The sequence below is a fragment of the Cnephaeus nilssonii genome (assembly GCF_951640355.1).
Source record: "Cnephaeus nilssonii genome assembly, chromosome: 17".
Lineage (NCBI taxonomy): Eukaryota > Metazoa > Chordata > Mammalia > Chiroptera > Vespertilionidae > Cnephaeus > Cnephaeus nilssonii.
This window is the reverse complement of record NC_137088.1, coordinates 55251094-55265773: the sequence shown is the minus strand read 5'-3', so window position 1 is coordinate 55265773 and position 14680 is coordinate 55251094. Positions and strand designations below refer to the sequence as shown.

Genomic DNA, 14680 nt, shown 5'->3' with positions numbered 1-14680 from the left:
TCTCAGGTGGGCTGGGTCAGGTTTTTTAATAGAAAGCCCAGTATTTCTAGGTATACCCCCAAACCCAGGGTTTCTTCTTACGACCAAGTGACACAGAAAGAAGTAAATATTTGAGACAAAGCGCTAAGTAGAAGTGCGCTTCCCAAACTTCATTTGTTTGCAATTATTGTTGGCAGGGCGCTAGTTCTTAGTATAGCGAGCGATTTTCCAGGAAGGAACTCAACGGGAAAACACGTGAATTCCTGCTCTACCCCTGGAATCGCTGTCAATGGAAACCGTTCCGCGATCCTCGGTAACTAATGGCAACTCTGGGCTCCGGATGTGACGTCAGCGTTCCTCCGCTTCCGCCCACCGTCGGAACTCCGAGGTCTGGTTGTTGTGGACGTGGAAGTAGCCGGCGCATGCGCAGTGCGCCCCGTCGGCTGCGGTGGGAAGGGCTGAGGGGAGCCCGCGGGTCGGGAGCCGGTCATGGGCGCCCGCTGACGGCCCGCCGAGTGCCGGAGGGGCGAGGCCGGTCCCGCACGCTGCCGGGCCCGCGCCTGTGGGCTGGCCGGCCGGCGGGAGGATGAGCTGGTTCAACGCGTCGCAGCTCTCCAGCTTCGCCAAGCAGGCCCTGTCCCAGGCGCAGAAGTCCATCGACAGGGTCCTGGACATCCAGGAGGAGGAGCCGGGCGCCTGGGCCGAGACCATTCCCTACGGGGAGCCGGGTACGGCGGGCCGGGTCGGGTCGGGTCGGCTCTGCCCCTTCCCGCGGGAGCGCCGCCCGCCGGCCTCCCCGCCGCGGCCTGGGGGCGGGCCTGCGGGCCTGGTCCCCGCGCTCCGAGCTCGGCCTCCGGGGAAAGCGGGGGCGCCCCGGTCCGCGGTCCTGTTTCCCCCGGGAAACCGGCTCAGACAGGCCGCTGGGCGGCGGGCGGGCGGCGGGTCTGTCCCAGGGAGCCCTCCCGCACTCGGCGGGGTCTTTGGTTGCTCTGGGTTCCTATTCTCCGAAACGTTTCGCCTGTGTTGGGGGTAAAGATGTGCAGATTTGGGGGGTGTGGCCTCTGTGGGAAGGATAAGTTATTCTTAACGACTCCGTTCTGGGTTTTGTTCGTAATTTTACATCGTTGAAAAGTCAGGACCTGAATTTGAGGTACCACATTTTGAGATTTTTTTGGCCCATGTCTGCCGTCATGATCCTGTTACTTTTTTACAGGATGTTAGACCTTGTTGGAGTAGCCCAACTACCCTTTTCATAGGTACCCCACATTTTTAATTACTGAACTTTAAAGGAGGCAATAAGTTTTAAATATAAGAATACTCGTTTTATGAAACCTGGGGCTTGAATTGTGCTTTATAATTCGTTTTAATTTTTTATTGTTTTAAAAATATTTTTTTATTGAGTTTTAGAGAGAAAGGAAGGGAAAGAGAGAAAAAAACATCCATGTGAGAGAAAAACAATTAATTGGTTGCCTCCTGCGCACACCCGGACCAGGGATCGAACCTGCAACCTGGGCACGTGCCCTGACCAGGATTGGAACTGGCAACCTTTTGGTGCACGGGATGCAGCCCAACCAAGTGAGCTACACCAGCCAGAGCTATATAATCATTTTAAAAAAAATGTTATCCAGAATAGACTCAGATTTTAGTGAAATGCCATTAATGTTTATTGATCACCTATTTTTATTTTACATTGCCATGATTACAATATGACCAGTCTTCAGAAAGTAGTATTTAAAAATATATTTTTATTCATTTCAGAGAGGAGGGGAGAAGGAGAGAGAGAGAGAAACATCAATGAAGATAGAATCATTGATCTGCTGCCTCCCGCAGGCTCCACACTGGTATTGAGCTGCAACCTGGGCATGTGCCCTGGCCGGAATCGAACCGTGAGCCATGCTGGCTGGGCCAGAAAGGAGTACTTTAAATGGATATCAGATAACCTGGGCTTTATATAAAACATTTTCCAAGAGGCAAATTTTACTTCTATAATTCATTAAGATGACTTAATAAACTAATTAGACTTATTCTTGCTTGTTCATTTGCATCTTAAATTTTGGTTTTCACCTTTTTACATTGTTTTCATATGCTGAACAAGTGGATATAAACTATGTCCTTAAACTGAAGTTTTCTATATGCCGCCAAAGTCATATTAAAGGATAGACTTTAATATAGGACTTGGCAGTTTGTAGGAGTTTTTAGGTATTTGTGTTCTGGCCACCAACTTCTAATTGTGCATAATTTGTGATAATTCTCAGCCACTTTTGAATATAGAAAAGGCATAATTAAAAAAAATTCTTTAAACATTGGAATATGCCATTTTTGATTTATCACTAGTCATACATGTCTTTGACTAATACAATTACCTCTTTTTTACCCAGCGATATTTTCTCCTGTTTTTAAAAAATTCTAGTAAGTTACCATCTATATCAAAGAGCAGTAATTTTAATAAAAATGCACATTTATGAAATTCATATGACCTAATTGCTGACATAATTTAGAAATTAGAACAAAACTTTCTCATGGAGTGGATTTGGAAAGTGGGACTTGGAGAATGAGCTTGTTATTAAGTGAATGAAAATGAATTTCAAGTTACTGTCCCCATCAGTTTACTTTGATCTTTTGAAAAAAGGACATCTGTCACCAGTATTTTGGTTTAGTTTTTTAGTGTTGCTCTCTTGTCTAGCTCATAACTATGTTTTATTCTTGATATTACAAGAATAAAATTAATATGAAGCTAACTTAGTAGAAGGTAAAATCAATTTGCCATGACTGCATATGACCTAAAAGTGAAGATACTGCCAATTATCATGAAATACATCATATGTGTCTTGGTCTTAGCATCTTTTAGAACATACCATTATTTTCTTGATTTCTTGTGGGAGGGGATAATATATTTGCTTCGGTAGTCCAGGCCCCGTCTAGTCTTTTATCTTTGTTCTTAGTTTCTCTTGGGCAGATGCACATCATTTTTCCCCTTTAAAGTCCAAAGTTAACCCACTAACTAATTAATTATATAGTAGGCAAGGAGTTTAACAGACAAATTATAGATTGTATTCCATTGACTTTCTTTTTTTAACATATTAATATTGACTAACAATAATGATTATTGTATAATATATATAATTTTTATTTTTAAATATGTATATATATTTTTTGTCAAAGGAATAAATCCCCCTGTCAGTGGAGGATGGGATACTTCAACCTGGGGAATGAAATCAAATGCAGAGCCTCAGAGTCAACCAGCAGCCTCTCCTAAAGCAATTACAAAGCCAGTTCGGAGAACGGTGGTAGATGAGTCTGAAAGTTTCTTCAGTGCCTTTCTCTCGCCAGCGGATGTCCAGACCATTCAGAAGAGTCCAGTGGTCTCCAAACCGCCAGCTAAATCCCAGAGACCAGAAGAAGAAGTGAAAAGCACCTTACAGGAAACCGTGCACACTGGAGGGTCAAGAACACCTGAAACAACTGAGTCAAAAGTGACAGGCTCTTTTCCCTGTGCATCCCCAGGGGAAACTCTGGCAGTAGCCACTCTGTCACCTCAAACTGAAGGCGAGCATGGAGAAACCGTTAATAAAGATTCTGATATGAAGGTGTCCACCATAAGTTTGAAAGTATCTGAGAGTGTAATTAATGTGAAAACAACTAGGGAAAGTGTATCTAACGTGTCTATGCAGTCTCCCACAGCAGAAACAAAGGACGTAGCTTCAGAAGCAAAGGAACAGAAACACGAAGACAGACAGAGCAATACACCTTCTCCTCCCGTTAGTACCTTCTCATCAGGTACTTCTACTACCAGTGATATTGAAGTTTTAGATCATGAAAGTGTAATAAGTGAGAGCTCAGCAAGTTCGAGACAAGAGACTACAGATTCCAAATCAAGTCTTCACTTGATGCAGACATCTTTTCAGCTTCTCTCAGCATCTACTTGTCCTGAGTATAATCGTTTAGATGACTTCCCCAAACTCACTGAGAGTTGCTGCTCATCTGATGCTTTTGAAAGAATAGACTCATTTAGTGTACAGTCATTAGATAGCCGAAGTGTAAGTGAAATCAATTCAGACGATGAATTGTCAGGCAAGGGTTATGCTTTAGTACCTATTATAGTTAATCCTTCCACCCCAAAGACTAAAATAGTTGAACCTGTTGAAGGAAAATCTGAGGAAGAAGTAAATGAAACATTAATTATACCCACTGAGGAAACAGAAATGGAAGAAAGTGGACGGAGTGCAACTCCTGTGAACTGTGAACAGCCTGATACCTTGGTTTCTTCCACACCAATAAATGAAGGACACACTGTCTTAGACAAGGTGGCTGAGCAGTGTGAAGCTGCAGGAAGTCAACCAGAAGCACTTTCTGAAAAGGAGGATATTTGCAAGGTAACTAACTAGAAAGTGCAAGAGGGTTTTTGGATACTCTTCAGAGATTAAATCGTGTTTAGTCTGTTTATTTAATTATTTATTTAATATATTTTTATTGACTTTAGAGAGGAAAGGAGAGGAGAGAGATAGAAACATCAATGATGAAAGAGAATCATTGATTGGCTGCCTCCTGTACAAACAACACTAGGGATCAAGCCCGCAACCCGGCATGTGCCCTGACCAGGAATTGAACCATGACCTCCTGGTTCATAGGTCGGCACTCAACCACTGAGCCACGCCAGCCAGGCTGCATATGGCATCTTTGATAGATTCCTCTGAGAAACATAGGCTGTCTTGAAGAACGGCCTGTAAATGCCATGTACTGAATTACTTAGTGTAAAAAGTGCCAGCCTCTACCTGGGTCTAATATTCACAAACGAAATGCCTTGCTGCAGCAGTTTGAATTCCTAGAAACCAATACTATTTATTTCAGTAAGATATTTTGAAATGTTTTCAGAAGGTAAATGATTTCTAAATCTAGACTTAAATCAAGTAAGAGTTAATTTTTTTAGTACAAAAGGCACCATTTTTCCCCCTTCATAAGTGTATCACTGCTCCAGCAGGACCTAAGAAATCAGATATTCTAACCATTTCTTTTTGCTTAGCTTTTTTTATTCCAATATATTCTGGAGATTTTAAAATTGCAGGCCTATAGATTTTCTAAAGTTACTTTTTAAGTGCAGTGTATTATATTTAAAAGGTTACATGTTATATGTTTGGATTAAAGAATAATATGGAAAAAAATACACTTGTATACCCACTGCCTTGCTAAGATATAGAACGTTATTAGAGGCTTTGAAGCCCTTCTTTGATTTATTTACTAGAGGCCTGGTGCACCAGTGGGGTCCCTCGGCCTGGCCTGCAGGATCAGGCTGAAACCGGCTCTCTGACATCCCCCGAGGGGTCCTGGATTGTGAGAGGGAGCAGGCCAGGCTGAGGGACCCCACCAGTGCACAATCGGGGCCAGGGAGGGACGTGGAAGGTTGACCAGCTGGGGAGGGACCTCAGGAGGGCTCCAGGGCATGTCTGGCCCATCTCGCTCAGTCCCTATTGGCTGGACCCCAGCAGCAAACTAACCTGTCAGAGCGCCTGCCCCCTGGTGGTCAGTGCACGTCATAGCGAGCGGTTGAGCAGCCTTAGCATATCATTAGCATATTATACTTTTATTGGTTGAACAGAGGACCGGACGACTGGACACTTAGCATATTAAGCTTTTATTATATAGGATTTTTTTTTATCACATCTATCTCTCTTCCTCTCTTGGTGAAATATGCACACTCTTCCCAAGTTTCGCTGTTACTAACTGCTGTAGGTGTTCTTATATAACACATGCATGCCGCAAGTTTCTCCTCTAAGGTAGACCTAAAAGTAGAATTTTCTATATCTTCAGTTAGATATTGCCTGATGGTTTTTCAAAGTGGTTTACTAATTTATACTCCCACCTGCTAAGTGCTTGTACTACTTTATACTCTCCTACTAGCTGTATATGAATTCGTCTTGTGCTGTATTCATTTTATTCTCAATATTTAATTCTTTTTATGAGATAATGCTGTTTTATTGATTATAGTGGTTAGTTACTTTTCAACTTGTCACTGCATGTTAAATGTTTGACTTTTGTTATGCTCCTTATCTAGAAAGTTGAATTTCTGAATGAGAAACTGGACAAAAGGGAGGCTCAGTTATTATCTCTTAGTAAAGAAAAAGCACTTCTAGAAGAAGCTTATGATAATCTGAAAGAGTAAGTATTTTACAAATGTGAGTAATTTTTTACATTTTGTAGAAGCCCATACACTTGGTTATTATTTAAGAAAATGGTTTATAATTTAACTTGTTTATAATTCTTAAAATTTGAATAGCATTTCAATTCTAACCTTAGAGATTACTTTTCTCCTCACATTATCTTGAGCATATTACCTTTGGCATTGAAGAGAGGTATTTTGCAAAACAAAAACAAAAACCTTTTTTCCCTTATTAACTAGAGGCCCAGTGCATGAAATTCGTGCATGGGGCAGTGGGGGGCGGGGGTTGGATTCCCTCAGCCCAGCCTGCACCCTCTCCAATCCGGGACCCCTTGGGGGATGTCGGACTGCCGGTTTAGGCCCGATCCCGGGATTGGGTTTAAACCGGCAGTCGGACATCCCTCTCACAATCCAGGACCGTTGGCTCCTAATTGCTCACCTGCTTGCCTGCCTGGTCGCCCTAACTGCCCCCCTCTCCCCCCCGCCAGCCTGATTGCCCCTCACTGCCTGTGTGTGCCAGCCAGGTTGCCCCCAACTGCCCCCCGTCCCCTGCTGGCCTGGTCACCACCTCTTACTGCCCACCCCCCCGCTGGCCTTGTCACCCCTAACCCCCCCCACCCCCCCCGCTGACCTGATTGCCCCACACAGCCTGCTGTTCGGTCGTTCGGTCGTTCGGTCGTTTGGATGTGAAGACAATGTCATTTTCCTTTTGCAAACTGAACTCATTTTGTTAACTTTGGAATATTTAAACAAGTATCCTCAGTCTCAGTATTATTTTAAATTTAGTGAAATGTTCAGAGTGAAAGAAGAAAGCAGCAGCATTTCTTCCTTGAAAGATGAGTTTGCTCAAAGAATTGCAGAAGCAGAAAAGAAAGTTCAGCTAGCCTGCAAAGAGAGAGATGCTGCTAAAAAGGTAATGGAAGTTTAAAATATTAATTAAACTCTATAGGAACATAGATTTTTGAGCAGTGCCTTCATTGTATTTTGGTATTAGAAAAAAGAAAGGTAAGAGTAAAGGGATACTATAGAATATTAACACTTAATTTGTAAATTTTTCAATACCTTTAAATGATAAATTTTGATACTTTAAAAAATTCTAAGCAAATACTTGTCTGTGCAGTTTATAAGTCCTTGCAAGATATATAGCAAGGATCACTAGAATAATTTTTGTAAATGATAATTTCATCAAAGTAAATAACACAAGTTATTTAAATAAAATTTATCATTACTCTTGTTAATTTTCTACCACTTCAAACATATATACTTCTTCAAGTCAAAGTAATTTTAAAATATATTAACTCTTGGGAGGCATAACATTTATTCTAATGTAGGATTTCTCAACCTTAGCACTGTTGACATTTTGGGCTATATAATTTTATGTTGTATAGAACTGTCCTGTGCATTGTAGGGTGTTGACCAGCATCCCAGGCCCCTACGTACAAGGTGACAGTGTCACCCTTCCCTGTTGCCGTCCTCCTCTTCCCCTCAGCGGTGCTAATTGAAAATGTTAGCAGACATTGCCAAATGTTCCCCTTGGAGTCAAATCACTCCTAGTTGGGGACCATTGTTTTGAGTCTTATTATTTGGAACAGTTGGTTATTTCAGAAATTGGTAACCAACTAAGGTCAGTAATTATTGCTTGTATTCTAACTGTGAGTAATCACATTTCTTAGCATTTGCCATTCTCAGTTAGGTTGCCTTCCCCCTTCTTGACCACTGTTAATGTTAATATAATTTTTCTGCATATACTCTTACGGAAAAGAAATATGTCATATGCCTCCATTTGCTTGATTGTTTTAACTAGCTAGTTCATTTCAGACACTAGTAATAACCTGAGACTACCTAACCAACTTACCTCTTCTTGTCCCTACTGTATTTCATCTGGACCAGTTTAATCAAGAAATTGGATTTTAAGTAATGTTTGTTTCCTATAGTGCACTTTGAATTATAGATCTAAAATAGATTGAAACCATTAACTGTAGAGGAAAAAACTTAGGCCCTAAAGTTTAACGCATTTTTATATGTATTGCCATGTATGACCTGCTTAAGAGGCATAGGCCATTCAAAGGTAAATTGAATTACCTTAAGTGACGAATTTGCTTTTCTAGTCATAGAAGACAATGTCAACAAGTGTAAAGTATGAGGCAGAATTAAATAAGTTACACAGGTGAATAAGCAGCTTGGAATGGTATTATAGAGGATGAATTCTGACCAGGGTAATGGAGGAAGGTTTCATGGAAGACATGATGTTCTTACTGGACCTTGATGTGTGAATCAAAATTTTGACAGCTGAAAATGAATAGTAATGTTATGGGTGGTTCAGAGCATGGGCTTTGGAGTTCCACAGACCTGGTTTCAAGTCTTAACTCTACCACTTTAATAGCTTTCTGACCTTGAAAGTTTACTCAGTCTGAGTCTTAGTTTTCTTGTTTGTGTAGTTGAATCATACAGTAGTTGCCTCCCTCCTAGGATTGCTGTCAGGATTAAAAGATAATGGATACAAAGTATGCTTTACATACCTAATAAATGTTAGCTGTTTTTAGCTATTTTTAATTCCAGAGCATCTCTTAAAACCAGATTTTAAATTATAGCAGACTTTTCATCTCATCGTACTAAAGATAAACTATCTTGACATATTTCTGCTGAATCTCTGCTTTATTAAAGTAGATCAGACTTTATATAATCATGTTTTTCCTTTCATTTCACAGCACGCTAGTAAGTGTAAGAGAGTTTTAATAAGGAAAAGAAATACAGTAAAAATGGAGATATGTACTGTTTGAAATGTTGTTCCAATTATAATGCTTGTAGAAAATGTAGGTAGAGAAACTCAAGAAGAGTATTGAAATTTAACTTATTCTCATTTCCATTTCCATATTAAAACCTGTGTATATTGCCCTGACTGGTTTGGCTCAGTGGATAGAGCGTCGGCCTGTGGACTGAAGGGTCCCAGGTTCGATTCCGGTCGAGGGCATGTACCTTGGTTGCGGGCACATCCCCATTAGGGGGTGTGCAGGAGGCAGCTGATCGGTGTTTCTCTCTCATCGATGTTTCTGACTCTCTGTCCCTCTCCCTTCCTTTCTGTAAAAAATCAATAAAATTAAAACAAAAACAAAAACCTGTGTATATCTGAATTCAGGTTTTCTATATCATTTTCAAAGCTGTTTTCTTAGTCTTAATTAACCAAGGTAATAAATTCAGGGTAACAGAACAAAACTTAAGTGATTATTGATGACTTTTGGGAATATGGAAAATAATTGAAAAATATGCCCAGAATGGGAAAGTAATTCTTTATGGTATTTACATTATTATTTTTTTAAAATTAGGAAATCAAAACTATGAAAGAAGAACTTGCGACTAGATTAAATTGTAGTGAAACTTCAGACCTTTTGAAAGAGAAAGATGAGCAGATCCGAGGATTATTGGAAGAAGGTGCGTATTTAATCGATTATGAAAAATCTGGTAAAGACAGGAAAAATACTTGCCACATAACTAGCTGCTGCTTCCTAATAAAAAACATTGGAAGCAAGTAAGGTTTGCACTTAAATCTCAGAAATGGTAAGTTATAATTTATGGAAGAATGAGGAGCAAGATGTACAGAGGCAGATATACACATAATGTAGCTTTTTGTTTCTAGAGAGGGAAATAAGTAATTCTCTGAAAAATAGAAGTTTGTGTTTCCTAAAGCAAGCTTGTAACAGGTCTTACAGCCTGTCATTTATTTATTTATTTAAAAAATATTTTTATTCTCCTAGTTTGTTTGGCTCAGTGGATAGAGCATCAGCCTGTGGACTGAAGGGTCCCAGGTTCAATTCCGGTTAAGGACACATGCCAGGGTTGTGGGCTCAATCCCCATTGGATTTCAGAGAGGAAAGGAGAGGGAGAGAGAGAAACAAACATCCATGATGAGAGAGAATCATTGATCAGCTGCCTCCTGCACGCCCCTCAATGGGGATCGAGCCCGAAACCGAGGCATGTCCCCTGACCTGGAATTGAACCGTGACCTCTGGTTCATAGATTGACACTCAGCCACTGAGCCACGCCCATTGGGCACAGCCTATCATTTAAACCAAGATGCTCAACGCAGGAGCTGCCCCTGGTGGTCAGTGCGCTCCCACAGGAGGAGTGCCGCTCAGCCACAAGCCAGGCTGAGGGCTGGCGAGCACAGCGACCCGCCTCAGCGGCAGCGCTAAGGATGTCCGCCTGCGGCTTAGGCCTGCTCCCGGCAGTCAGTCGGACATTCCCGGAGGGCTCCCAGACTGCAAAAGGGCGCAGGCCAGGCTGAAGGACCCCCCTCCCCCAAGTGCACAAATGTCGTGCACCCGACCTCTAGTATTGAATAAGAGTAGTGAAAGCGATATCCCTGATCTTAAGGGAAATGCTTTTAGTTTTTGCCCATTGAGTATTATGTTGACTGTAGGTTTGTCATATGGCCTTTATTTTGTTGAGGTATGATTCCTCTGTTCCCACTTTACTGAAAGTTTTTATCATAAATGGATACTGGATTTTGTCAAATGCTTTTTCTGTGTCTATTGATATGATCATATGATTTTTATCCTTCATTTTTATTTATGTGGTGTATCACATTTATTGATTTTCAAATATTGAACCATCCTTGCATCCCCGGAATAAATCCCACTTGGTCATGGTGTATGATCTTTTTAATGTATTGCTTGATCCTATTTGCTAATATTTTGTTGAGGATTTTAGCATCTGTGTTCATCAGGGATATTGGCCTATAATTTTCTTTCTTTATAGTGTCTTTATCTGGTTTTGGGATTAGGAGAATGCTGGCCTCATAAAAAGAACTTGGATACCTTCCCTCCTCTTGAATTTTTTGGAATAGTTTGAGGAGGATTGGTATTAATTTTTCTTTACCATGAAGCCATCTGGTCCAGGGCTTTTGTTTGCTGGGAGTGTTTTGATTACTGCTACAATTTCATCAGTTGTTATTGCCTATTGAGGTTTTCTGATTCTTCCTGATTGAGTTTTGGAAGATTGTATGTTTCTAGGAATTTGTCCATTTCACCCAGGTTGTCCAGATCTTCAAAGTATTTTCTTACAATCCATTGTGTTTCTATGATCTTAGTTGTGTTCTTGCCTCTTTCATTTCTGATTTTATTTATTTGGGTCCTCTCTCTTTGTTTTCTTGATGAGTCCGGCTAAAGTTCTATCAACCTTGTTTATCTTGTCAACGAGCCAGCTCTTGGTTTCATTGATTATTTCTATTGTTTTTTGTTTTTTTTTAAGTCTTTTTGTCATTTATTTCTGCTCTGACCATTATTACTTCCTTCCTTTTACTTACTCTGGGCTTTTGTTGTTGTTTTCTTTCTAATTATTTTATTATGCTATTATTTAACAGCATATTAGATGTTATATTTGATGTACAACACACCTTGGTGTCTTTTAGAAGAGTGAAATATAGGTACAAAGATAATTATCAAACACAGTTTAAGCACTGAAATAGAAAAATGAAGGAAGACTTTATTAAAACACCTTGAAGTCTCTAACTGCCTTATGCTACAATGTTAGAGATTGAGGGGAAGGCTAAAAGTACACGGTTTTATTATTAAAAATATTAATATCGCCCTCGCTGGTTTGGCTCAGTGGATGGAGCATCTACCTGCAGACTGAAGGGTCCCAGGTTCGATTCCAGTCGGGGGCACATGCCTGGGTTATGGGCTTGATCCCCAGTGGGGGGCGTGCAGGAGGCAGCCAATCAATGATTCTCTCTCATTGTTGATGTTTCTATCTCCTTCCTCTCTGAAATCAATAAAAATATATTTTAAAAAAATTAATATCGCCCTAGCCAGTTTTTCTCAGTGGATAGAGTGTTGGCCCACAGTCTGAAGGCTCTTGGGTTTGATTCTAGTCAAAGGCACGATCCTTGGCCCTGGTCAGGGCTGATGCGGGAGGCAACCAATCAATGTCTCTCTCTCTCTCTCACACACACACACACACACACACACACACACACACACACATCGATGTTTCTCTCTCTCTGTCTCTCCCCCTCCCTTCCACTCTTTCTAAAAATTAATGGAAAAATATCAGGTTAGGATTAACAAAAGAAAATTTTAATATCTAATGATGAGAGAGAATCATTTATCAGCTGCCTCCTACATGCCCCCTACTGGGGATCAAGCCTCCAACCTGGGCATGTGCCCTGACCTGGAATCGAACTGTGACCTCCTGGTTCATACATAGGTTCTGCTCAACCACTGAGCCACACTGGCTGGGCTAGCACGATTTTTTTATGGGAGTACTCACATACTGCTCCTGTATCTTCCAGAGGTATTTGTAAACTCACAATTGAAAAACTAAAAGACTTAAAGCTGAAAACATGCTACAGTGAGATTTCCTTGGTTCATCAACTATTAACGTTTAGCAACACCTCAATATCTTTCTGTACACACTAACTACACTTTTGCCAAGCATTTTTTGTGTATGTTTTTTTAAAATATATATTTTTGTTCAGAGAGGAAGGGAGAGGGAGAGAGAGATAGAAACATCAATTATGAGAGAGAATCATTGATTGGCTGCCTCCTGCACACCCCACACTGGGGATTGAGCCCGCAACCCGGGCATGTGCCCTTTTCTGGAATTGAACCCGGGACCCTTCAGTCTGCAGGCCGATGCTCTACCCACTGAGCCAAAGCAGGTAGGGCTATGAACTCAACTTTTTAGATTCTAGATATAAGTGATATCATGCAGTATCTGTGCCTGGCTTATTTTATTTCTTCCTCTAGGTTTATCCATGTTGTTGCAAATGGCAGGATTTCCTTATTTTTTAAGGCTAAATAATATTACATTTACACACACACTCACCACGCTTCCTTTTTAAAAAAATCCTTACTTGAGGACATGGTTATTGATTTGAGAAAAAGAGAGAGAGGAGCATCGATTGGTTGCCTCCTGTACACATCCCAACTAGGGACTTCGACTGGGGATCAAACCCACAACCTTTCAGTCAGGACGATGCTCCAACCAGCTGAGCCACACAGGCCGAGGCCATACCACATTTCCTTTGTACACCACATGCATTCATCCATTGACAGACAGACACTTTGGGTGTTTCCATATCGTGGCTATTGTGAATAGTATTACAGTGAACATGGGAATGCAGATAGCTCTTTGAGATGGTGATTTCATTTCTTTGGTTATATACTTACAAGTGGGATTGCTAGATCATAAGGTAGTTCTATTTTTAATTTTTTGAGGAATCTCCATATTGTTTCCCATAATGGCTTCACCAATTTACATTCCCACTGGTAATGTACAAGCTTTCCCTTTTTTTTACATTCTTGCCAATACGTATTTTTTGTCTTTTAAAAAATATATATTTTTATTGATTTCAAAGAAGAAGGGAGAGAAACATTGATGAGGGAGAAACATTGATTGGCTGCCTCCTGCATGCCCCCTACTGGGGATCAAGACTGCAACCTGGGCATGTGCCCTGACCAGGAATCGAATGGTGACCTCTGGTTCATAGGTTGACATTCAACCACTAAGCCACACCAGCGATGCTATTTTTTGTCGTTTAGATAATAACTATTCTAACAGGTCTGAGGTGATATTTCATTGTAGTTTTGATTTGTATTTCCCTGAGGATTAGTGATGTTGATCACTTTTTCATATACCTGCTGGCCATTTTTATCTTTTAAGAAATGTCTATTAATATCTTTTGCCCATTTTAAAATTTTGTTGTTGTTATTGTTGTTGAGTAGTATGAGTTCTTTATATATTTTGGATGTTAATCTCTTATCAGATATATGACTTACAAATATTTTCTTCCATTCTGTAGATTGTCTTTTATTTTTCATTACATTTGACATTCAATATTATATTAGTTTTAGGTGGATATCATAGAGGTTAGACATTGATGTACTTTGTGACGTGATTCCCCCAGTAAGTCTAATACCCACCTGATACCATGCATAGTTATTACAGTATATAGTTTGCCCATTTAAAGTGTACAATTCAAAGGTTTTTGGTATGTTATGTTATTTTTAATTTTGATAAAGTATAACAAAAACTGCCATTGTAATGATTTTTAGGTGTACAGTTCAGTGGCATTAATTACATTCACCATGTTGTGCAACCATCACCATTTCCAAAACTTTTTCATCACCTCAAAGAGAAACTCTGTAACCGTTAAGCAATACATCCCCATTTTTTCTTCCCTCTAGTCCCTGGTAACCTCTAATCTGTTTTTTGTGTCTAATAATATGCATATTCTAGATATTGAAATATTGATTTCACTTATATGTAGAATCTAATGAACAAAATAAACTAACAAATAAAATAGAAACAGACCTACAGAAACAGACTGACAACTTGTTGTCAGAGGGGAGAGGGTTGTGGGGCTGCGTAGAAAGGATGAAGGGATTAAAAAAAAACACCACAACCTCAGAGACTCAGCAAGAGTATGGTGATTACTAGATGGAAAGGGGGAACAGGTGGGGGAGGTAGAAGATGGTAAAGAAGGAATAAATGGTGATGAAAGGAGACATGACTTGGGGTGGTAAACATACAGTACAATATACAGAT

General features: G+C 40.4%; 1 protein-coding gene across 1 annotated transcript in view; it reads left to right on the top strand.

Annotated features, from left to right (window-relative positions):
- The first annotated feature begins 391 nt into the window (after positions 1–391).
- TMF1 (TATA element modulatory factor 1) overlaps positions 392–14680 on the top strand; it is a 34664-nt gene continuing 20375 nt past the window's right edge. Inside the window, exons 1-5 of the mRNA XM_079795690.1 lie at positions 392–707; positions 3142–4352; positions 6029–6132; positions 6920–7046; positions 9457–9562. Coding sequence (XP_079651816.1) covers positions 566–707; positions 3142–4352; positions 6029–6132; positions 6920–7046; positions 9457–9562 — 1690 coding nt within the window. The 5' untranslated portion in view covers positions 392–565. The remainder of the gene's footprint in view (positions 708–3141; positions 4353–6028; positions 6133–6919; positions 7047–9456; positions 9563–14680) is intronic.